This window comes from Aquila chrysaetos, chromosome Z (genome assembly GCF_900496995.4).
Source record: "Aquila chrysaetos chrysaetos chromosome Z, bAquChr1.4, whole genome shotgun sequence".
Classification (NCBI taxonomy): Eukaryota; Metazoa; Chordata; class Aves; order Accipitriformes; family Accipitridae; genus Aquila; species Aquila chrysaetos.
The window spans coordinates 58,926,924-58,951,008 of record NC_044030.1 but is presented as its reverse complement, the minus strand read 5'-3'; the positions used below and the strand labels follow the sequence as shown (position 1 = coordinate 58,951,008).

Genomic DNA, 24,085 nt, shown 5'->3' with positions numbered 1-24,085 from the left:
TCATAAAATGGTCCTCACTTTTTTTTTTTTTAATACAACTCAGAAATCTGAAGGAGTTATACAAATTGGCAAACGGTTAATCTCAGTTTTTCATCTTTAGCGTTATTTTCAAATCAAGTCAAGTCATCCCTGTAGTGATTACTTCTAACATCTGGCTGGTAGCTTATTTGAAGAGAGTTGGTGGCCTCATTTTGAATTCTAATGAAGATCACGCTGAACAAATCACTGACGTTAGATTCCCTACTGGCACACTTGGCAGGGCTGTCCTCAATGGGAAGCTGAAGCAAGGCAAAACAAATTAAATGTCATTACTTCCCTGCAACTGAATAATCCAGATCAAGGATTGTCCATGGTATCTCAGTGTGATAGCCACAGTCAGTCTTTATGTAGTTGAGGGGCAAAGTTAAGGACTAAACTTCAGGTCTCTTGATTTAGGATATATCATTCTGCAGTCACTTAAAAAGCCATGATTTTTTTTTTTTCCCCATCCCTAATAAAGGCAAAAGATCACACTGGGATTTAACTTATATGAACAAGTATTTTTAGACAGCCAATACTGAAATGCTTTGTCAAACTACACGCTACTGTATTCCTATATTCCTAACAGACAGTCATAGCACAGACTGAGACAAGGGAAAAAACCTGAGATATACTAAACTTGACAAGTGAGTCAGAGTCTACTTGCTTAGGTCTCAGGTCTTTTATTCCATGCTGTGCTCTAAATTCAGCATGGAAGAGGAGGCACTACTATACATCTTGGTGTGGTTATGTTGCACCTTCAAAACAGGGGAAGCTCAGCTCTGTTAGACATCCTGAAAATACAGCGAATACATGATCTGTAAGGTTGATTTCCTCACCTAAATCTACAGCATGTGTTAATTTATGCATAAATATAGCTGTATGTATAATGGTCTTGCTTTTCTCCCTACTGGCTCTGCAGAGTTACTGTAATGTTAAGCATCTTCATAAATGATCACTACCTGTGGTCTTCAAACTGAGAGAGCTCTCGCCCTGCATGAGCTATACTCTGCTTTTCCTCCATTGACTATGAGAGATTGAAGTTTGCTGAGCTCTTTTCACATTGAGGGATTTGTCCTTCACAGTCAAAAGAGATAAATTGTCTGAAATTTAAACTCCAAGCCAGATTTCAGAGCAAAATAGAAACATATGTCTCACATTAAGTACTATGACCTAGAAACAGTACAGAAGTATTCACACTGACTTTAGTATGTGCTCGTTTACTGCACGGCAGTGATTGTGGGCATTGAGAATGCCATCTACTGGCAAAAAAGCACGAGGGAGCATAGTTCCATGGCAGGCAATTTCCAAAAAAGGGAACGGGTAAGAAAACATTATGTGGGTCATTAGTTTGTTTGGGTTTGGGTTTTTTTTTAATTGCTTATTTCAAGTTTATTAAATCAAGTAGTTGTAATTGCATGATATGATGCTGAATTTTACGTAGAGTCTTTGGTGGGAATGAGTTTTGAACCTGAAGTATATTATTACAACTTAATTTTATACTGGAAAAGGATAATGTTTGAAAATAGTAACCAGTCAGAAGACATCAGAGATAATGAGACAATATGAATAGAGCTGCAAGACTGAGATTGCTCACACTTTCCTATGCTTCCTCTTATCTCACAGGATCTCAAAAATGACTCTCGAGTTCTTTAAATATTTGGTAAGAATTATTCAGAGTCTAAACCTTTGACACTAAAATCTGAAAAAGCATCAAACTCAGCAGTCAATCTGTTTGTTATTGTGCCATAAGCTATAGCAACCATGATTCCAAGCTTTATGCAGCCAATTTGTGATTTGATCACAAATAGTCATCTCAGTGGAGAATATCTGTTCTGTTAACTCCACTTACGAAGCAGTAACTGTTGTCATAGTACTATTGCAAGGCAGATCCACATAATTTACATCTCTGCTGGTTTGAGAACCATCTCATCTGGTATGAAAACATCTTCTCTTTTATTTTTCCCCAGTGATTATTGATAAGATTTTTTATTGTGTCCAGTCCACACCTAGCCAACAACCAGGTTACCTAGACTATCTAATGAAAAACAGTTGGTCTAATATTGACCCAATATTCTTCGAGAGTGTCCCATCTTTGCAAGTAAGTCATAGTCATGGAACAGTACAGGGAATAGTATTTGGTGGGGTTCAGCAAGGACTTTGGTCTAAATCTAATTTGATCATTGCCTAGACTAACGTAACAATCACTGACAAAGAGACAGCAATCTGCTCAAAAGAAATACCAACAAAAAAGTTGGAAGTGCCAGAATGGCCTCCAACAGATCTAATAGCAGAGGGAAGCCAGAACTAGGAGGAAAAACTACAAAACATCATTTGTGAGCAGAGACATCCCTGACCACAGCTTTGTCTAAACTCAGGTCTCAAAAAAGTAAACATTCCTTTGTTGTTAGCTGTGGTGTGGCTCCAAGAAGGGCAGCAAGCCTGGAAGTGCTAGTACTGACAAGATGCCATTCGCATGTTACCACTAAATTACCGTGACTTACTGTGACATATAGGAAGACTGCAGGAGGAACAGCAGGCGGAAAGGAAAAAAATCAAGTGTCATCTAGGATGAACACAAGCTTCTCTGTAGTCTTGAAAACATCTGCTAATATCAAAACTCAGCATTTCACTCATTTTAGGAAAGCAGAAGGGAATAGGATAAAATGTTTAAAATAAGCTGAAGAAATAAAAAAAACAAATCAGAAAAATGGGAAAAACAGTTTCAGACATCAGTGTCATAGATAAAGCCTTTGATCTATGCTTTGTCCATGCAAAACCTGCCCTTGGAGAGACACCAAAGCTGTCTCTTAAAAAATGGCAGTAGAGCCCTGCCAACTCAGAGCTGTGGGGAAGCTGAATACTGATGTGATGAGACCCTCCTGATGGTCTTCTGAGAGGACCATCACTGATGAGATCATTCTGCTCCCAGGGACTGAAATCTGGAGCTGCACCTGCATGGGGCTGTACTGTCTTGGGTAGAGGCACCAGCTCATCTGGAGCTGGTAGGGTAGCTTTATTATATAGTGCTGCCTTGCACCACCACTCTTTTGCTTCCAATAGTGACATAAAGCTTTTAGAGTGGCCCCTTCTTTTAAAGTCATCCCTGCTTTTTTTGTGACTGTAAGTCAAGACAAGAAGGGAGAAAGTGTTACCATGCCAGGACCAGAACATTGCCCTGGGCTGAAAATACCACACTAACTACCAGCCTGCCTGGAAAGCAGCAGGCACTGTGTTAAAAATTCATTTGATTCTCAGACAACTCTAGGAAGGCCTGAAAAGCATGGGAGGACACAGGTAATTTCATAGATGCCCAGCTGTCTCCCACATCAGCAGGGAAAAAGACTGAAGTTAGGAATGGACTGCAAGTTAGAGGATCATCAACTCTGCAAATACATATCATGCTGTGTGAAACTAAAAACAGTAGAGACCTGTAAAATAAAGTAGATCTTTAAGTTTCTTCCAGATTCTCTGCAAGAATCTGATTTCTTGGCCTGGAATTTGCTTTCAGTTTAAATGAATTTAATTACAAAGGGAGCACACAGGCCATGAAACAATCCAGCAGTCAAAACTATACCTTTTTAGGTAAGGATGGTTCTAATGCATGATTGTATTATACTGTTAAATGGACTGAATAGTAAGTCTATACAGTTTAAGGAAATCTGAACACTTTGCATTTCCTCTTTTCTGTGATCCCTGTCTATAAATGGTTGTGGAGGACACACACCCATTAGCACAGCCCAGTAAATGGGTCTCCCCCACCCAACAGCTACTCCTAATAGATTAATACTATCAGATCCTCTTGTTTAACACAAAATGAGAATGTTGCGAGATCTCCTTCCACACAGTAATCCCCTACTTGACATACAATGACATTATCCCACCAAAGTTGGAGACAAATTATAACTCTTGTTGTAATTACAGGCTTTAATGGGTATAGAAGGTTGTTAGGTGCAGAGCAACTACTCCCCTGAGGGACTCTTCAGTTATACAATTGGTGCAGCCAAACTATTTATGCATTTGAGACAGTGTTATGATCAAAGGAGCCCATCCTTACTTTTAAAGCATCACTTAAGTAATACACCATCTCCATTTGGATTTCTTTTTGGTGACTTCCATGTCTTCCATGCATTATGTTGAAAAGTGGTATGTTTTTCATCTGATCCAGCAATTCACATTGTAGGACACAATAAAAAAAACAAACAAAAGACCATTTCAAGCTTTTTTTTATATAGTGGATTGAAAAGTAAAAAGAATGGCATTCTGTAATACAATTATTGAAAAAGTGGACAGAATTATTAAAATTTATGAAGTTGCTAGGAAATGTTAAATGTACAAAAACCTAATTAGTATTGAAAAATATTTAAATCTTCCAAGTCTAATTAACTTCTAGAATCTGAGCTTTACAGCTAGTAATGATAAGTTTGAAAAATTCAATAGTGGTAGACAAATGATTATAAGTAATGCCATTAAATTATTAGTTTGCGACAAGCATTAAATCCCATCCAGAGATACTCTCAAAGGCATTGCCTTCTGTATTTCTTTAAAGTACTGGTCACATAGAAAATAATTTTTTATTCATTTTTTTCAGTTTGTCTAAACTCTGTGCAAGTTCTGGACGACCAGGAAAACTTCAGGACACAGACTGAGGTTAAGAAAGCATGCTGGATGGCCATAATACCTATGCCAGGATGTGCACTGGATGTTTCAAAGCCTCAAGATCAGAAGCAAGACCCCTCTAGGTTGGGCTCTCTTCTTAGGGGTCGGTCAGACTTCATCCCATATTTATTCCCCAGAAGTTCAACAATGGTGCCAGCAAAAAAACATGACTTGAAAACAAAAAGATGAAAGCAAGGCTTTTCTCTTCCCTGTTTTAATATTTTTCTAGTCTATCTTGCCTGTCCCATGTGTCTGGGACAGTTTTCATTATGCCAATTTCCTTACACTTACAGTGATCCAGGAAACTTCAGCCCTTTCCTGATGGCCTTTTGAAAGGATCCGTCCAAGACTGGAGTCATGCTCTTGTTAATGGATAAACATATGACTATTAAGAAACAACCCTTTCTAGAAGAGTTTACTGGCTCTGACTGGGATGGATTTAACTTTCTTCACAGCAGACAGTAAGGTGCCCTGTTTTGGATTTGTGTCTAGAACAGTGTTGGTAACACACCGGTGTTTTGGCTATTGCTGAGCAGTGCTTGCACAGCATCAAGGCTTTCTTTTGCCCCACTCTGCCTGCCTGTGAGTAGGCTGGGGGTAGACAAGAATTTGGGAGGAGACAGAGCTGGGACAGCTAAGACAAGTTGGCCAAAGTGATGTTCCGTACCATGTAATATGCTCAGCAACAAAAGGTGGAGTAGAGGAAGAAGGTGGTGTTTTTAGTTTCCAAGGTGGCTGTTGTTTGGAGACTGCCTGAGCATTAGTCTGCCTGTGTGAGGTGGTGAGCAATTTCCTTCACTTTGCTTGTTGGTTTTTTCCTCTTTCCTTCAGCTATTAAATCATCTTTATCTTGACCCATAAGTTTTGTTGCTTTTGCTCTTTCTAGTCTCTCGGGGTGGGGGGCTGGGGGGGGGGGGGGGGGGGGAGAGGGGGAGGACAGACGGACACCCAATCCACCATAAAGAGCTTACAAGACCTAGAAAAGCTTATTTGTGACTCAGAACATGGGAGCTGAAGCTGGGATCAGTCTTTTCTCCAGCAGAGCTACAGAACTGCCATAAAACTGGGACAGCTTCCAAAGGCTGCATTTGGCAGGGGTGAGTTGGCTTCCAGGTAAAAGTCTCCATAGCTCATTAGAATCACTCACAGATTACGCAGCCTAAGAAGATGGCTTATCTCACTGGAAGAGGGGGGTTTGGTGGTTTGGTTTTTTTTTTTTTTGGGGGGGGGGGGGGTTGTTTTGGTTTTTTGTAGGTTTTTGTTCATTTTAAATAAAACCCTAAGCTTCCCAGAGTTCTGATGGGCAGAATCTCCCACATACAGCTATGCAGGAGATGGGGACATAGGGACACAGGACAGTGACTCATCTCACCGTTATTGACAAGCTCTCAAGTACCAGAATACATAAAGTTGCAACATCAAAATAATACTGAAATTCACACAAATTTGTTTCTGAATTAGTTATTATTTTAATACAATTTTTTTCAACTTAATTTTGTCTTGTATCAGCAACTAGTTTTGAATCATAAACAGGCTAATTCCAACCAATAGAAAAGCCAGGAAGCAGAAGAGTCATGTCATTACATTTATGAGTCTATGCTGCTTACAGACAGCATGCAAGCCCAGGTCATCAGGAGCACTGGTGTTTCTTCTCAAGTCTAGGAACGGATTGCCACCAGCAACTACAAGCCAAAAGTAACCATCATGTCTTTTTGGCAGAACCATCTGGGGGTTTGATGCAAAAGCATGAGCCTTTGTTACAGAACTACCCAGCTTTCTATTTGTGACTATTACTGACTAAAGTGCCTGTCTTCCCCACCTAGTCATAGAGACTGTTGGGGTACTATGGGATACTCCCAGCAGACTACAGCCAGGAGCACCTGGATCTGCAGCCAGCGCTAATACATCTCTTGCATTTGTCTCTACAAGGTAGATGACAGCTGGAGCTCCTCATGCTGTTGCAAGGCTGATCGCAGCAGCCACAGTGGCCACGCTCATTTTACAGTTGGCAATGAGGATGAACATGTGCTCCCCATTCCACTCAGTCTAGAGACAAAGAGTGTCTCAACTCTCCTTCCCTAGGTCTGGTCCTATTACTGAATACAGTGGTAAGCAACTCACTGCAAATAAAGCATAGTTTTTTATCTGGCAAGAAAGAAGTTAAAAGGTTCACTTTCTTCCTCGTTATATGAAAATTTGGTCCTCGTTCTACCTTAATAATACTAGATAGTGTTTCTTCTAATCCGAAGTCCAATCCAATTATTTCAGTGGCCTTCATATCAAGTCTTTTTTCATTATAAAGTCCAATTATAAGCATTTAATATTCCTCTCAAGTGATTGATAAACTGTACCAGAAAGTAACAGAAAATCCAAGCAAATAAAAAAGGTAAGTCTTAACAAAATTAAGAAAAACAGACATCTGAGAAAAGTGTTGCCCATGACTAGAATCTAGATGAAAAAAGTGGCAATTACATTGTCGTTACGCATTTATTATAAATCCGTGATGGAAAGGATGAGAGGTAGGTCATCTGTAAATGATACTGGGCAAGGGTCAAAAATAAAATACTGTTTGAGTCTTCAGTTTCAGACATCCCACATAGACAAAATGTTAGGAAAGAAAGATTGAGGAGTCTCACAATGGACAAATTAATATAATTATATTTCTGTATAGAAATTATAATTCTGTATAGAATTATAATTATAAGAATTATAATTCTGTACGTTTTTGTTAAATAACCATTAACAAAATAACCTTTGTGAATATACCATTAGGTATGCTGTATTCTTGTAATAAAGAGGGACAGGGATTCAAATTTCATAATGGAGTTAAATTTCTGTCTTTTTTCACAACTAACTTAATCCCATGCGTCTGGTACCTGCCTCAGGTCAAAATCAGGTCAAAAAAATGTTCCCATAAAATACAGGCTATTTTTAAGACCACTGAACACATTGTATGTACTTGTGATACAAGGTATTTAAAAGTAACCTCTCAGTTCTTTTGCTGATTCACGCTAACAGCTTAGCAGCAGCAGGTACTGGTGTTTTGGCAGCAATGTAAATTCATGCTAATTTTCACTGAGATCATTCCCAAAAAAGCAGAAATGGAAGTCAGTGCCAGAATGATTGTCACATAACTGCAACAATTTATTCACTGAAAAAAAGATAAAGTCACTTATTAGCCCATCTCTGGAATTTTGATTAGTGCTAAGAAAGGAAGGCTTAGACAATTCATGTATCCGAACATATAGGCTGTTGCACTGTAATCCCTTCCTGAGCCACCAAAATCCTAGCACAACCCCCCCCCCCCCCCCCCCCCCCCAAAAAAAGCTCGTGAGCTGATGAGAGTGCTGCACGTGCCCCTGCCCCATCCGGCTGCCCCTGCGAGGACACCCAGGCTCCCCAGGCTCCGCTGCCAGGCAGCCCCACTGCTGCAGCCCTGGACCACTGGCAGCAACACCCTGTGGGGACACCATTCACAGCCTCAGCAGCGTGAGTCAGCTCAATTCCCTATTCAAGTCCTGTTCTGCCTCCATTTTCTTTCTTCTAAGGCACAAATACTTTGAGACACAAAACAAGCCTGGTAGCCAACTAAAATTAACCTCTTCAAACACAAATGAGCTAAAATTACTCCACTCGATAGCTACTCCAGCTATCACAGTCTCTAATAGCTGAAGAATCATATTTATAGGATGTCCCTAAATGTGCATACCAGACTGCTTGAGATTTTAAGCGAAATTAATTCTTATGCACTTAGTGATGGTACCCTCATACCAGCTGAGAAACCTGGTCTTGACTTCTTGGCTCTTTTCTCTTTCTTTTATTTTAAGTGATAGGTTTTGCTCAAGTATCTATGTCCTCTTACTTGACAATTTTTGATGAACTGCAGTTTTCAGTAAGACAGCACTAAAACCATGACCTTGAGGATTTTATCAGCGAGCTCACATTGCAAGCTACTAGGTATGATATTAACTGGGTTTAGATCTGCTTTGACAAAGGCAATAGGACTATCCACCACTTTGGCAAAGTATGGAGCTGTGCATATCAATGACCAAAATTCCCAGATCCAGAAATTCTCCACAGGATACTAACAGTCCCAAACAGTAACTTTTGAGATGGTAACTTTCAAAAATGAAAGCAGTTAAGGCTTTCTGGGGTAATGATGGTTTCAGAGAACAACGACCTCCTTTAGGAAGCCTGAAGGAGGCAAGCCCACTGGTACTGCTGCTGCAGGTGGCTGCCGAGGGGACACCAAACAGGTCTTGCACTTTGCCAAGGTAGCCCCTGGCCACAGGCTGGTGAATATGAAGTCTCAGGCTCAGGTGAGGAAGGACTCGCTTAAGCCAGGGCAGTCACCAGCTGCTGACTTATGGGCAACAGGAGACCTCCTGGTACTGCTCAGGTAGGAGACACATCTTCCACAGATAAACGTTCTTCATAACAACAGGACAAAGTACAAAGTAGTCACGGTGCATTGCTTGAGCAGTATTTCTTAGAAGGTTAGGGTTGACTAGCTACTGAACAGCTATTTAAATAAAACAAATTTCATCTAGACAAGGGCTTGAATACACACCAATGCAACAGTCAAGTGTCCCCAGGTGGAAGCTGAGGGACAAAACAGCAGACCCAGAAGTCTTGCAGAAGGGACCTCAATGGCTTCACCCTTCCCCACTCCCAAAACCCATGTACTAGATCTTTTGTGAAGCTGCTTTATGCAGCTGAAACTTTTTTTTTTTTAATTAAGAAAAGGTTGGTAGGTACGGCTGCAATTTCAACAGAGCTCTTTCCAAGACTCTCCACTTGCTCTGCCTCACTACCAGATACACAGTTCCTTTTCCATGATACAATTCATTGTTTGAATTTTTTGTCCTTGCGATGTTAACATAAGATGGAAGTTATCAGTACATGACAGAGAAAACAGAGGTAAGCACTGGAGTACCCTTTTTAAGTCATGGTGCCTGTTGTCTTGGCAACCAGTTAATAAGCTCTGTTACTCATTTTTCACCAGCAAGTGACAACAACATCTCTGCGAGATTTGGTATTATTAAGGAGTCTGCTAACTCAGCTGCTTTACAAGGTATCAGAAAAGATCTGCTGGCATCTCCATTCTGAATCCTGTTTTTCAGGAATCATAAATCATCCATAAATTGCCCAGCAGCTGATTATAGGATGCACAAATATCACTGTGACAATTCATTGCCTTGAAAAGAGCACAAAAAAGAGTGTTTGGATCCGGTCATGCTCTCTGCAGTATCAATATGTACATTGCTATTCACTATGCAGGGAGAAGGATTAGACCTCAAATTCCTCAAGTGAAAACACATGAATGCTTTGACAGACATACTCTCTCGCGTGTCTCTCCTTCAATATCAGAGGCATATGGTGTGTGGACAGGGTCGGCCCCATATCCTCCAAGCTTCCTTTTGGAGGAAGAGTCCTACCCTTCACATTGCTGCTGTGTGTATCCTCGAGCTGCTTTGAGAAGCACACAGGCATGTACTGAGCCAGCACTGCAATTACCATAATTAAACATTATAATCAAACAGGCTTCAGTCAGCAGTCAGACCTGACTACACTAGAAGCTGTGCAGACACATTAGATGACTCTACCCTTCCTCAAGAGTAAACTGTCCCTATGTGTGAGTCGCACAAATGGTTCAGTCTCAAACAACTGAAAAAAAGGCTGTTTAATTACATCCCACAGACTACCCCGTCACCTTCATGAATACTTTCCTTGGACAAAAGGTCACCTAGTTACCCAAATTCTGCAGAATTTCTGAGTTTGGCACCATAAGGAAATATGTACTTACAGCCACCTCTTTAGGATGAACATTGACCATTTCACTGGTTAAACACTCAAAATTCAGCATTTGGGTGTTGTAACAGAAATCAAACATTCTGAAATGTTATTAACAAATGGCAACAAAAAAACCCTTCTCCCTACCAAACAGTAGAGAGGATACAAAGGAGCCTCATGCAGATTCAACATCAGAGAACCACAGAGACAAACTGAAAAAAAAAATGAACCTCTGATCTGTGCAGCAGGATTCTGGAGGTGCCAATGGGCTTCCTCACAAAATTTTAGACAAGAAATTGGTCAAGAGGGCTAGCTTTATTCCTGGATGTTCCCTTTATCCAAGTTTCAGGGTCCCTTCATGCTCTTTCAACATAGATTTTGGCAGTTTATTGTTTAAAGATTGAGCAGTGGTGAAAAACACATTCATTACTGCTTGTCATAGAGATGTTGATGAATCCCAGTCACATGCAATTAAGCTGTATTCAACACAATGACAGACTAAACAGACAAGTCTAGACAAACAAGAAAGAAATCAACCAAAAATACAATTCCTAGAGAAAAATTCCTAGAGGATTCTATAAACTTTCTGTTGAAAAGAAAAAGGGTGCATAATCTTCTTTTATTTATCATAAGAAAACAGAGTATTTGGTTTATTTTAATTCATGCAAAGGTATCAGGATGTATCATCCAAAAAACACAGCAAAGAGTATTAAACACACTAGAATATTTTTGCTAAAGGAGAAGCACAGGATCTTTATTCTCCCTGAGGTTTTAAAGTAAAACACATACATGTTAAAAATGGGATACATTGCATCTTGCATTTCTTAAAAATAAATTCTGCTAATTGCACTTATCAGAATACCCTCTCTGTAAAACAAAGCAAGTCATGTCACTGAGAAGTTGAATCGGCTTCATGACATTTAAACTGAAGTGGAAGACATGTATTCTAGGCCTGAGTTTAATTCCATGTAAATGCAGAACTACATGCCTTGATTCTAAATCTTCACACTGAGTATTGTTGTATTGGTTCTGTTGGTTTTCAAACCAGGGGAAGAATCAGAGAGGTATATTTATTTTTTTTTCTTAATTCTGGCAATGTTTTACTCTCTATAGATTTGGGGACATACAGCAAAATCTGCTACAACCTATGCTGCAGTACATTATTCAAAACCATCATGTCAATGCTGTCATGCTAGCAAGACATAAGGATTTCTTTGTCAACAGTGTATAGCAGCTGACCCTAGGAATGTGATGTAGTAGCATGATACAACACTTCGTAGCGTTTTTTCACCAGACTTAAGAGATGTTCCTGAAGCTGGAATTTGTAACACTCATCAGCACTAGGTTGTACTAGTCAACACGCACATGGCCACAATGATTTCACCAATGAAAGCAACCTCTACTCCTTTGACAAGGTTATATATTTTTACATGAAAACGGTGATTAATTTCACCCATGCTCACTCAGCATTTGTGTTATAGCAATGAGATGTTAGAAAACTTACCAAACATTTGATTCCCATGGAACCAGAACAAAACCAAATTTTACACTTCACAAAACTGGGGTTTTTTTGTTTTGTTTTGCTTTATTGTATGAATCCTCTAAAGGAAGGGCAGGCTTGAAGAAAAGGCAGCAAAAGAGGTTTAGTCTTATGAGCCCTGAAAATTTCCCATTTCTTCATACAAGCCAAAGAAAGTTCCTGTGAGTCAAGGTAGACCCTCCACCCCTCAGCTTTTCACACCAAGAAAGAGAAAAGTCCAAGCCCTTTGGGAAGAAACATGGGGCTTGAACCGCACTTGCGCAACAGCCATGAGACAGTTTCTGGCTCTATCAAACTGTAGAGCTAACCTTTCATGTTATTTTTTTGTATGTGCTCTACCTACCACAATAAGCTTCAGTCTCTGGGACTACTAGATTGGTGCTACACAAACTGTTCAGACAAAAAGTGAGTTTTACTTAATTTTAATATGGCCCTAAAACTAACATCTACTACCAAAGTAATCACAGCAATATACATGAAGCTAACTAAAAGACTGATTATTTTAAAGTTAAGTTGTGAGAAAGTTAAATTATAATTTTCAAGCCATATTTTAAAATGAAGGTAAAAACCTATTCGTTGTGAAGAATCACAAATGAAAGTGGGCCATGCAATTCCAGGGTGTATTTATTTATTCTGCTCTTAAAAAAAGCAAACAAAAAAACCCTTTGTCAAACACTTCCAAAAACTCACCTCGCACTTCAGGAGAGAATCGAGCTGAATGGCGAGACACAAAAAGTTTCAGTTCTTGATCCAAGTTGCATTCAATCAAGTTTGTGTCCCATGATCGGATTCCTAAAATTCAAAATACAAAACACATCTAGCTTGATACATGAGCAGTGGAAGTTTTAACTGAGTATTTCTCCATTCGCATTCATGCTATTTGCATATTTCTAAATTCCAAACCCAGCCCCTCCTCCTTTCAAGGCTCACAGCTATTTTTTTTTTTTTTTTAAAGTGCTGAGTGCTTAGAAGGAGCACTTTGGACAGGAATCAGTCACAAGCAAGAGGAAATCTGCCTTTCCAATAGCTGAACATCCTTTAAGGTCCCAGCTTTAGGACTGCTGGTCCCACATTCAACCTAGTAGCTACATTACTAAAAGTTACTGATGTCCCCGAGTCGACTTAAAAATAGCAATACACTGATTTACAACTGAGTGAATCACTCAGAGGACACTTTAGTCACATTGCAGGACCATTGTACTTGTCCCTCTGAGAAAAAAAAGGCAGCATCACCTAGCATGTTGCAAATTAATATTTAAATACAAAGTATTAAATTGCTGACTTCTTAATTCAAAAGCTTTGAAGCATCCCATATTTTAAATTAAAATGTAAGTGATCTTTTATTTATGAAGTATCAAAATTCAAGTCTTGAGATTTAAAAACGCTATGCTTGATCTTTTTCTTTTAAAAACTAAACAGCACATCTCTATTCCCTACCATTTTTCCTCCCAGCTACTTGGAAAGTGAGACACTTGACACATATATGATCAAAAAATGTATTATTCCAAACTATATTTTTAAGGATTGAAATTTGACCAGGGGGAAAAAAAAAAAAAAAATCATTGCAGCCAAAAGACAAATTTAGAGTTTCCTTCCATAAGATTTTGCTGACTAAATTAAAATTTAACACAAAAAAAAAAAAAAAAAAGAGAGAGAGAAGAACATGCTTAACATTTTTCTATAATTTTCTTTTTTTGAAATTGTTCTGAAAAATCTTCTAGTTTTGAAAAATAATGAGCAGGCAGTTGCACTGCAGGTAAGTCCAGGCACTGTTGCAATTTTGAACAGCAGCATTAGAGTATTGGGTTTTTTTTCCTAAAGGAACATCATTAGACTTACACAAATTAGCTGGCAAACGTAGAAGGGACTGCAGGTGAGGAAGTGTCTGGTGGCCCCTCCCCACATGCCTGACCATGCCTTTGCATGAAATTGTTGAGTTAAATCACTTTGGGATTTGGCGAGGAGATGCCTGAAGAAGTGTGGCCAACCCCTCACCGTGAGACTGGCACTAACACTCCTGCTGGTAACTCTGTCAGGGTTTCGGGCTGTGAATGTTACTGTCAACACTACCTCCCATGCTATATTCTCTTTCAAGGCAGCAGAAGCATCAAGACTTGCACTGGCAGAAGCCATGTGGTAGGGCTGAAGGGTGAGGAGGAGAAAGAGGGGGAAGAGCAGAGCAACCAGATCTGCAGTGCCTGTCTCCCATTGCAGCTCTGGGTAGAGTCTCCATGCAAATATGAACATCTGCATTTCAAGAGCCAGAAGCCTCTTCAGGGAGAATTCATCCAGAGCTTTTCCTTGTCAGCATCCCAGTCCAGGTAGAAGCAAACTTACTACTGGGATATGCTACCAGCTATTAAGTAGCTGCCATTTGAAATTCTAAATAAATTTGGAAATACAGTATTGCCTGTGTGTTTTATAACCACTCAAGAGAAAAATAACTGAGCTATATAACCAGCCACCTCCACTTCCTGACTGATGCATCATTGTTCAGAGGCATAAGCAGTGAGTCGCTTTTGCAAGTCTCCTTATTTTCATTTCTCAAAAAATCTCTTGGCCATATGGTACATTTTTGGGGCATAGTTTTGGCAGACAAATACAGCTCAGCAGGCTTTAATGTTTTCCAGGTGTTGGAATATTTGAGAGCAAGAAAGTAAAGATGATGTAATACCACGCATATACAGTGCATATGAAAACTATGACTAGAAAAACGACATCGATCATGAAGCTGAGGTATGTTCAATGAATGAGCACTGAACTTCAAGAAGCTAGAAGATAAACAGCTCACTGGCCTCTGACAGAAAGCTTGTGTGGGGAGACTACAAAGCTTTCTAGAGGTCAGTTAAGCAATATGGACTATGATTCAGCAATGCTGCTAATGATACGGCCTGTCCACCATCCCTAGCTGCTTTTGTCATGGATCCAAATTTGCTGTAGGGATAAGATTCTGATTAGGTGTAGTCAAGACTGCTGAGCCAGGCAATGTCCAAAATACAGGACTCAACACAAAATAAATTGGGGGGGGGGGGGAAAGCCTAGACATCCAATGCTCACAGTAGTCCTAGAAGCTGAACCTGGGATTTGGATAAAATATCCCAAATCTGCAGCTGGATGATTCAGCAGCCTGGTTGCAAAAATTATGTATGTGCATTATAAAGTAGCATAATGTATTTTATACATTATATAACCAAATCAGGTTTGGGTAGAACGGAGGGAAATCTGGAACTAAAATCCAAGGTCAATCCAATTATGTAGATCATTAACAGCATGGATGTAACTAGTGGAAGCATGGCTGAACTAGAGCTATTTCTTTCTACAGTCTTAGGAATGTAATGCCACTAGACACAGGACTAACAAATCAGACAGCAGGCAGGGCACACCCAGTAGCATCTGCCAAATCAGTGGAAGTCTTGAAGCTTTCTCCTCATTCCTCTCTTCTTTTTTGGTGGACAGTGGGTTGGAGGATTGCCCCCTTAGCAAAGTCACATCCCAAACGTAACTACTGAAAATGCATCTTGCCACGCCATTCCCTCTTCATGATATATTAAGAAATGACTCTGCATTCCACCAGGTTGCGTAGCATCACGCCACTGATGTGTTATCAGCAGATGTTTTCTTTGACACGTTGCTCTGCAGTTTGGCGCATGAATCCACAGTTTTCAGTGATGGTACTCAGGAGATGTACCAGAGAAGACAGCGAGGCAGTTATCAAGAACCCAAAATACATTTAAGGCTCTGTTGAGAATAAAGGTTGAACGAAGCGTTTTTTTCCAGACTACAGCACACTTTCAAAAGAGAAAGAGACGAGTCGAGCCCATATTTGCCTCATGCAGATAGAGCTTCAGACTCCCAGTGTACTCATCCAGAACAATGCACCTCAAAATTTCATCAAGGTTTTTTCCTAGCAGGCAAAACCTCAGTCAGATCGTCTGACACCAGGAGCAGTGAGGTGACTTCTAATCCAAAACGATGAATAAAAAGGCCAAAGCATTCCCTCTGAACATCTAAAACTGTAAGGGGGTGTTATGCTTAGTGGCAGGAGGTAGCAGCAACAGAGCTATGCAGCACCAACTGTACAATAGAAGCTTCAAGAGACGGAGGAGCATTTCTTCAGAGGAAGGATGACATCAGCTGTCTTGAGGGCAGAAGTTTTATCCATTTGCTCTATAATTTTTAATAATTTAATTAAAATGCAGCCGATTCACTTCTGACACAACCGAAAATTAGATAGAATTAGTGAAGTGCAATGCTGAAGAGGCTCTGAATGACAAAGCATCTGCCTCAGTAGTTCTCCCTAGGAGACAATGGTAGCAATAAAGATGAACAGGTCATGGTGAAGCTGGTTAGCTGTGATGAGGCTGTCCTTTACCACAAACAGTCGTGAAAAAGAATCAAGAGAAATAGCCAGCTAAAGCAACAATGCTTGAGAAAGCAACAATAGAGACAAATGAAGTCCTAGCTGGACTGCTGAACCACACCTACATGACAAGGCTGCTACCAATTCCCCCCGTTCCAGGGTCTCTTCCTCCCCTCTAACAATGGCAGGTTTCTGAAATCTATGCTTTCACCAGCCCAGAACAAAAATATATGTTACAAAATCAGGTATCAATTGAGTTTAACAAACTATAGGGTCCGGCAACAATTTTCTTTGTGCTTCATACCGCTATTACCGCAACGGGGCTTTTTTTCCCCTCTGCGTGTACACTGCAATCTATTGTATCAGAAACCACACTGAGAAGTTATTAAACTGTCATTTCACTTGCGATACCTTCCTGTATCGCCGTGTCAAGAAAAGGACAAGCAAACAGCGCGTCAAAGCAGCCCGTAGCCGGACAATAACGAGGCTGAGCCCGCAGGTGTTAGCCTTGTTACCCACATGTTTTTTCTTTATTGAAATATACATATGCGCATATAGAGCTTGAGTCCTGAAAAATTCTCCGGCCGAGAGAAAAGTCTCACCGTCCAAACTTGCACACAAAGGCACGGCTGCGCTCCCGCTCGGGCAGTCTTTGCCGCCGAGGAGGAAAACGCCCCGCATCCCTCCGGTTTGGTCTGGCGGCGGGGGGACGGGGGTTTGCGGGCAGCAGCCGCAGCCGCAGCCCCAGCCCCAGTGCCAGTGCCGACTCCATCCCATCCCATTCCATCCCATCCCGTCCCCATCCCCAGCCGCGTTTGCCGCCGGCGCCGCGGCCGCCCTTTGTCCGCTCCGGGCTGCCATAGGGACCGCAGTGCGGACTGCGCCACGCCCACCCGCCGGTGTCTCCGGGCAGACGGGCTCGGCGGCGGCGGCAGCGGCGCTGGGCTCCCGCCCCGGCCCCCTCCGCCCCGACAATGGCGGGCAGGGGGCTCGCTGCCGGGCTGGCGCGGCGGGCGAGCAGCCCGCTGCGGCTCTCCGCAGGGGCGGCAGCGGAGCCCGGCCCGCAGCCGTTGCTCCGCAGCGCCCGCACCCCGCCCGGGGAAGATGGGGAGGGGCTGCGGCGGGACACCCGCGTGGAATAAAGAGCCGGAGACCGCGACCTGGCGGCTCGCGTGCCCCAGCCCTGCGTGGGGTGGGCGTGGGGTGGGGGGTGCTGCTGAGCCCCGGGCGCGTCCGCGGAGGGGGAAGGCGCCGGTGCTGGGGGTGGGGGGGTGTGCCGCGGCGCTGCCTGCGGCGTCCTCGCTCCCCGCCGCCTCACCTCGCTCGATGTTGGCGATGGCCCGCCGCAGGTGCTCCTCGGTCACCAGCTCGCCGATGACCACCAGCAGGTAAAACTTGCTGTCCAGGAAGCGGTGGGAGAGGCTGGGCGAGGGGGAGGTGGGGTTGGGGATGCTGCAGGAGGGCTCCGAGTCCACTTCCACCACCACGGTGGCCATCGCCGCCGCCCCGCTCCGCCCCGCGGCTCGGGGGCGCTGAGGGGAGAAGGGCCGCTCGGCGGCGGCTCCGCAGGCGGCAGGGAGGGAGTGAGGGCGGGAGGGGAGGCGGCCGCGCTTTTATACGGAGACGGTGCAGGGCAGGGACCTGGTGAGGAGGAGGAGGAGGAGGAGGAGGAGGAAGGGGGGGAGCCGGCGCATCCCCGCGCCGCCGCCGCGTTTCCAGCATCCGCGGCTGATGTCATCTGCGGCAAATCCTCCCCGCGGCGGCCCCCGGAAGCAGGAAGGACGCGGGGGGCGAACAACGCCCCGAGGGGACGCCAAGGGGTGCGCCCCGGGCCCGGGCCCGGCCCCGGCCTCGGCCTCGGCCTCGCCGGCCGCGGCGGCGGCGGGAGCCGTCGGCCGGCGCAGGTCCCGCGCCCCTCGGTCATCCCGCGCCCCTCGGTCATCCCGCGCCCCTCGCTCCCCGGGCCCTTCCGGGGCGTCGCCCCGCCGGGCTGGTCAGCGCGGGGTCCGGCCCTGCTGCCCCGGCTCCCCGAGGCCCTGCCGGGGTCCCAGCCTTGAGGCGGAGCGGTGGGGAGCCACAGACGACGCCCTGGCAGAGCTGGGGAGCTCCTCTGGGAAGGCCGGCAGCGGGGCTCCAGCCGCAGCCCTGACGCCGACGGATGAACAAGCAGTTCCACTGTCCGAGGCCAAGGGTCCCGTCTCCTCCATCTCGCTGTAGCACTGCAGCAGAATTTGAGTCCTGCTTCCCGCACACACGCAAACGGCAGTCTGCATACTCTTGCTGCCTTTTTTCGTGTGAAGGCAGTTCACTTAATAAAATGCTTCAAACGTAGCCTTTCTGCACGTGTTCAAGGCCCGCGGATAGATGACTTAAACCAAAAAAGCGCTGGTATTGGATGAGCTGCTGAAACCCATACTCTTCAGGCTCCAGAAGTTCAAGGGGCTCTGGGTAACTAATTTTGACCAGGCTCAAGTAACTCCAGGGAGCAATGGTACCGGAAAACGTCTACAATTACAAAAACGAAGGTTTCATTCCTCTCCACATAAAAGTTAGACATCTGCTCCCCAATACGCACTGAGACCCACTCAAGAGAGGAACTCAATCACCTCCTAAAAGTGTTTTATCCTCGCCTAAAATGGGATAGAGCTGTCAGATAAATCAGCCTCTCTGAGATGTTCCTCTCTCTTTACTCACAGAAGCAAGGCACTGGTTTACACTAAGCCTCCTGTTTATATCACTAAACTGACGTGGGAAAAATCTCACTGTGACCTAGGAAAGAGTATAAACTTTTATAGCCTGGTTTTTAAGATAACCTCTGGTCCCTGACTGAGAAGATGCTTCCTCTGTGTGCAGCTCCTTCCAGTACTGACTGCCCGAATTCACTACCTGCTGCTTGGGAACACAGAGTGCTTGCCTGGATGAACCGATACATCAGTCCTGTTTTCTTAGAGTATGTACTTTGTTCCAGGGCACACTGGACTCATTAACGTGCATTTCAGGTTGTCACTACTAAGTTGTTTGTCTTACTTGCCCAGAGGCACCCACAAAGATTGAAACACCATTGTTGTAGGTGCTGGTCCATAATGTTATACCTGCCTATAGTGCCTAGTGTTTTTAACATGAACAGTTCCTCTGCATAAATACAGCACTGAGAGCCTTGGCTAATACAGCATGATGTGTCCGGGTGTTGCATCCAAAGCAGACTATTTTTCTGAACTGTCATTAGTCTGAAGGTTGTAGAGTGCGAACAAGCATTTTTACAGCCATGTTAGGTGGCTGAGGTGACACAGTGGTAAAGAGCAACGGTGGTCATTCTTCACTAGAGCTGACACTGCTGATAGAACAAATGCAATGGTGTAGATGCAGAAGATCTAGCAGCAGCTCTTTTAAAGTTCGTGAGGTATGCATAGACACAGAGTGTTGCTTTTTGCGTAGCCCTGTTCACCTGAGCCCAGCTGTGACTTTGGTGTTTCCTCGCTGATCCTGGCAGTTTCCATGGGATAGTATGGGGGCCTACCTAGAAGTAATGTCCACACCCCATGTCCTATATAACCCCCACCCTAATAATCTATTCTCATTTTAGATACCCCTAAGACTTGCCACATGGTGCCCACTGGAGAAAGCCAGCTTCTGACTTCTCCCACTGCAATACATAGCTTTGGGATATGCCTTTATTTCAATCACCAGTAAGAGCAGCTGGTTTCTGGAGCATGGACGGGGCTTGCCAAGGGGACTTGCTGACTGGTTGCAGAATAGACTGGTAGTGGTTACCAGATGTAAAGGTAAAACCATTGCTTGCCTCGCAAGCACAGCAGGTTAAATGCATTACTCTGAGAAATGCACACCAGTACACAAAATGCATTATATGTGCTTTTCAGCATTTTCCTATTTTAAGAAAAAATGAAGACATACATAACTGGAAGAATGCCTATGAATTTGAAAAGAGGTGAAAAGAATGTACTGTATCAAAGAAGAAAATGCTTACATACAGGTAGGTAATACAGATATGTTTGAAATACCCTGCTGAGGTAGTCCTGTTTTATACTGCGCTGTAAAATAATATGCAGCTAGAACATGGTATGATAAAAGGTTAACTGTTACAGTCAAACTGTCTTGTGATGGGAGAAGTGTCACACATTAAAACCCTAAGGACAAGAGGCTGCCTTTGAAAGAAAATGGTCTTGCACTAAACTCTTCAAGGGATGCAGACCTCTGCCCTCATCTATCCAAGATGATAGCATATGCCACTTCATCTGATATGGAAATTAGACAAGAAAAGATGCTTTAACCTCCTGGATGTGTCTCTGAGGAAGCTGCAGGTTCCCAGCTCCGTGGTCAGTGTTCATGCTGTGACTTGCCCAGTTGCTATCTCACTCAGGTAGTTTTGTTTGTCATCATCTTTCCCTATCTGGAAACCCATTTATATTCTGCAATATGGAGTGTATCAACAGATCCACTGCTGGGTGAAATGTGGAGGAGATGTGCTGTATAAAGCTGACTCAGTGTCATGTGACCCTCACTGTCTGAAAGCGATACCAGCTTCCTAGCTCCAGCTAAATCACATAGGTACACCACTTTGGTAGAAGAAACAGCAAAACTCATGTGGACTATAGAATATGTCTTGCTGTTTTAAAGAGACAGTGATTGATACCCACTGCTGTCTGGCTTTTGTTTGCTTTGTTTTGGTTTGGTTTTGTTCCTTTAGTATGTTCAATACCAAATTGGTGTCCCCTGACTGAATAGAGTCAAACATGACATGTAGAGCTGTATTTTTCTTGCAGATCTGGTATTTTTTAAAGTAAACAGGCAGTTTTAAATACAGCGCTTGAAGTCTAAAACTACAACATACTTATTGGTGGTGTGTGCCATTTGTTACCCACTAATATTCAGGTTTCGTTCAAGTCCTATCTTCAAGTTTTAAATGAGGTTTCAGTGATGCACAAACCCTTAGGCTGGCCTTTTGTCCAAGGCCAAATGTCACCCCTAGCATAAAAGAAATACATATCCATGTGCATTACTTCAGACTAATTTAAGAACTTCGCTGAAAGTGAAGTGGTTCAGAAGGCTGTCTTCACTGAGAGAGGTGTCAGTCTGAGGACTGCATAATGTGTCTTGAAGCAGGTTCCTGAAGTGGGTTGGTTTTCATACGGAGAGGCAGTAAGGCATAACGTACTTTAGAGATGAAGCTTTGCCAGCCTACACCAGAGGTGACAGAATCCCAGAATGGCTGAGGTTGGAAGGGACCTCTGGAGGTCATCTTGTCTAGCCTCCTTGCTCAAGCAGGGCCATCTACGGTAGGTTGCTCGGGTTTGAGTTATCTCAATGGACAGAGACTACACCACCTCTCTGGGCAACCTGTGTCACTGCTCTGTCACCCTCACAGTGAAAAAGTGTTTCCTGATGCATGATGAAGTCAAGAATATGCCACCAATATTACAGCAAATAATACCCATAACATTTTGTACCTTACCTGATGCCTTCCCAATGTGACCTACTGTCACTCTCAGTACTCCCACTCCCCCATGTGTGACCCCACACTCCCATTTCCTGCAGTCAGCAGCTCCACCATTTCCACATGGTCCAGCCGTTATCTCCCAGAATCTCCTCCATGTGTTGCTCCTTTAGGGCAACTCAGCAGAGCACGCAGCAGCAGCGCGGGCACAGAGGGACAGTCAGCACACCGCCCTGACCCCAGCAGAGCAGAAGTGTCATCCTGCAGCCACTGGCCATGATGTGATAGTCAGGAGCCCTGCATGTCCCTGCAAGAACCTGGCTGTGTGGTTCATAAGGACAACTCCGCTTGCATTCCCCCATTTTTTTAGGCAGGGAGGCATCCTCATGCCTAACATTCCTCAAGCTGGCACTGCTGGAGGAGCTTCTCAGGCAGCAGTGATATGGCAAAGGCCAGGGGCACCAGAGAGGACTGTACCTGAGTGAGCAGCCAGGGACCTGGACTCTGGGAGACACTCTTTAAGAGGGGAAATACTTACTTTACTTTTTAAGATGGCAAGCTTTATGTTTAACTACATGCAAAAGAAAAATTACTTGTCTGACATTTCTTTCAAATATTTCAAATCATATTACTTCAATTTTAACGATACTTCTTAAACAGCAAAAGAAAGTTTTTATTTGCTTGTTGTTAAATATCCATTTCAGTCAGTACTTCAGCTGTTTCCCACTCATCCCACTTTCTCCATAGAAAAGGGGGAGTTAAATATTAAAAAAAAAAAAAAGTGAGGAAAGCAACACTATTGCTTTTAAAAATAACATTTTCTCTCACTTCCAACTTTCTTGAAGTGAGAGAAAAATAACACCAAGTAACATTTTGCTTCGGTTCCCAATGGAAAAAGTTAATTATTTTCTATCAGAGTAATTTCCCTCTTTTTGTTCAGTAGAAAAAGAAGTTAGAAGTAAAAAAAGGAAAAATACTTTAATTCACTTCAGTGAGAATGAAATGGAACAATAAAAAAGGAATTTCCTCTTGACTATTAAAAAAAGACAAATTAGAAATTAATGATTTTGAATAAACTTATCCTGAAATTTGCTATGAAAAAACACATAGTTTTGCATGAAAATAAAATGATTGCTTCTGCACTGCTGGAGAGAAAGTAGAGCAGTTTTAAGTAATTAGATCCTGTGTACTAATTAGGATGGCACTTAAAATTTGGCAATAAATGATAATAAAAACATTGAAAGCAATGATACCCATTGTACCACAAAGCTGGATGTGTAATTAAAACTGCAGCAGCAAAAGCAATGGTAAGACAATGTGAATCTGCATCAGGCAGTAGTTTTGAGCTTCCTTTGAGCAGTTTCAAACCCTTCTGAACAAGAGAGAAAAGGGTCTGCTGATGTAGGATGTTTTGTTTTCAAGAGGTGGGTTCTGCAGGTTTTTAATTCTTGTTGAAGGACTCCAAGTTCTGGAATTACATTTGGCTTCTAGGGACAAGATACAATTTATCTCCTGTCACACCAACCTGAGGAGCCCTGCAGTCCAGAGGCTCAACGTACGCCTCCTCTCAAGCCGGTTTTAGAGCTCCCTCTTGACTTAAGAGGGGAGCGAATCAAGCCGAGGGGTTTCAATGACTGTCTGTACACTATCATCTGCTTAATTTGGGGTGCAGCTGGAAGCTGAGAGTTCCTGCAAGGTGGTGTGGGCTGCCATAACACCTGTGTCCAGCCTGGCTGCAGGCTGCCTGAAACCTGTCTGCCCTGGCAGCACAGCCTCTCCGCGGCCCTGCTGGAAGAGCATCAGCTCTCTTGTATGCCAGGTGTTAGTCTTGTAACTTACTGCAAGCACAGAGGAGGCAAATATCCATGGGCAGTTGGTCACACCCTGCTGCATCCTAGCTACTTGGGTAGCAAAAGAACATGGAGGTGCTCTAGAGCAAAGGGCATTCTTTTTTGGTTTTCCCTACAGACTGAATCATCTAAAGCCTCCTCTGGGAACCCAACAGCAAGTAGATATTTTACATGATATTCTCATCTAGCTTTAAGACATGCCTTAAAATACTTTGCAGAGGTTGCCTAGCTCTGCTAGTTCTGTAGGATTTAAAACTGATTATTATTATTTTACAAGGGTCCATTCTCATGTTGTCTTGAGAACACTATGGCAGAAACGGCATATTGCTGCTGCATAGAGAATACAGAGCAAGAAATCCAGGCAAGCATTATTTCATAGAGTGCACTGACAGGCTTCTGAACATGGAAACTGG

At 43.2% G+C, this 24,085-nt stretch overlaps 1 protein-coding gene across 1 annotated transcript in view; it reads right to left on the bottom strand.

Moving 5' to 3' along the window:
* MAP1B (microtubule associated protein 1B) overlaps window positions 1-17,980 on the bottom strand; it is a 74,675-nt gene extending 56,695 nt beyond the window's left edge. The window contains exons 1-2 of the mRNA XM_030005523.2: window positions 17,689-17,980; window positions 12,701-12,802 (exon numbers count right to left, since the gene is read on the bottom strand). Coding sequence (XP_029861383.1) covers window positions 12,701-12,802; window positions 17,689-17,866 — 280 coding nt within the window. The 5' untranslated portion in view covers window positions 17,867-17,980. The remainder of the gene's footprint in view (window positions 1-12,700; window positions 12,803-17,688) is intronic.
* Window positions 17,981-24,085: the final 6,105 nt, after the last annotated feature.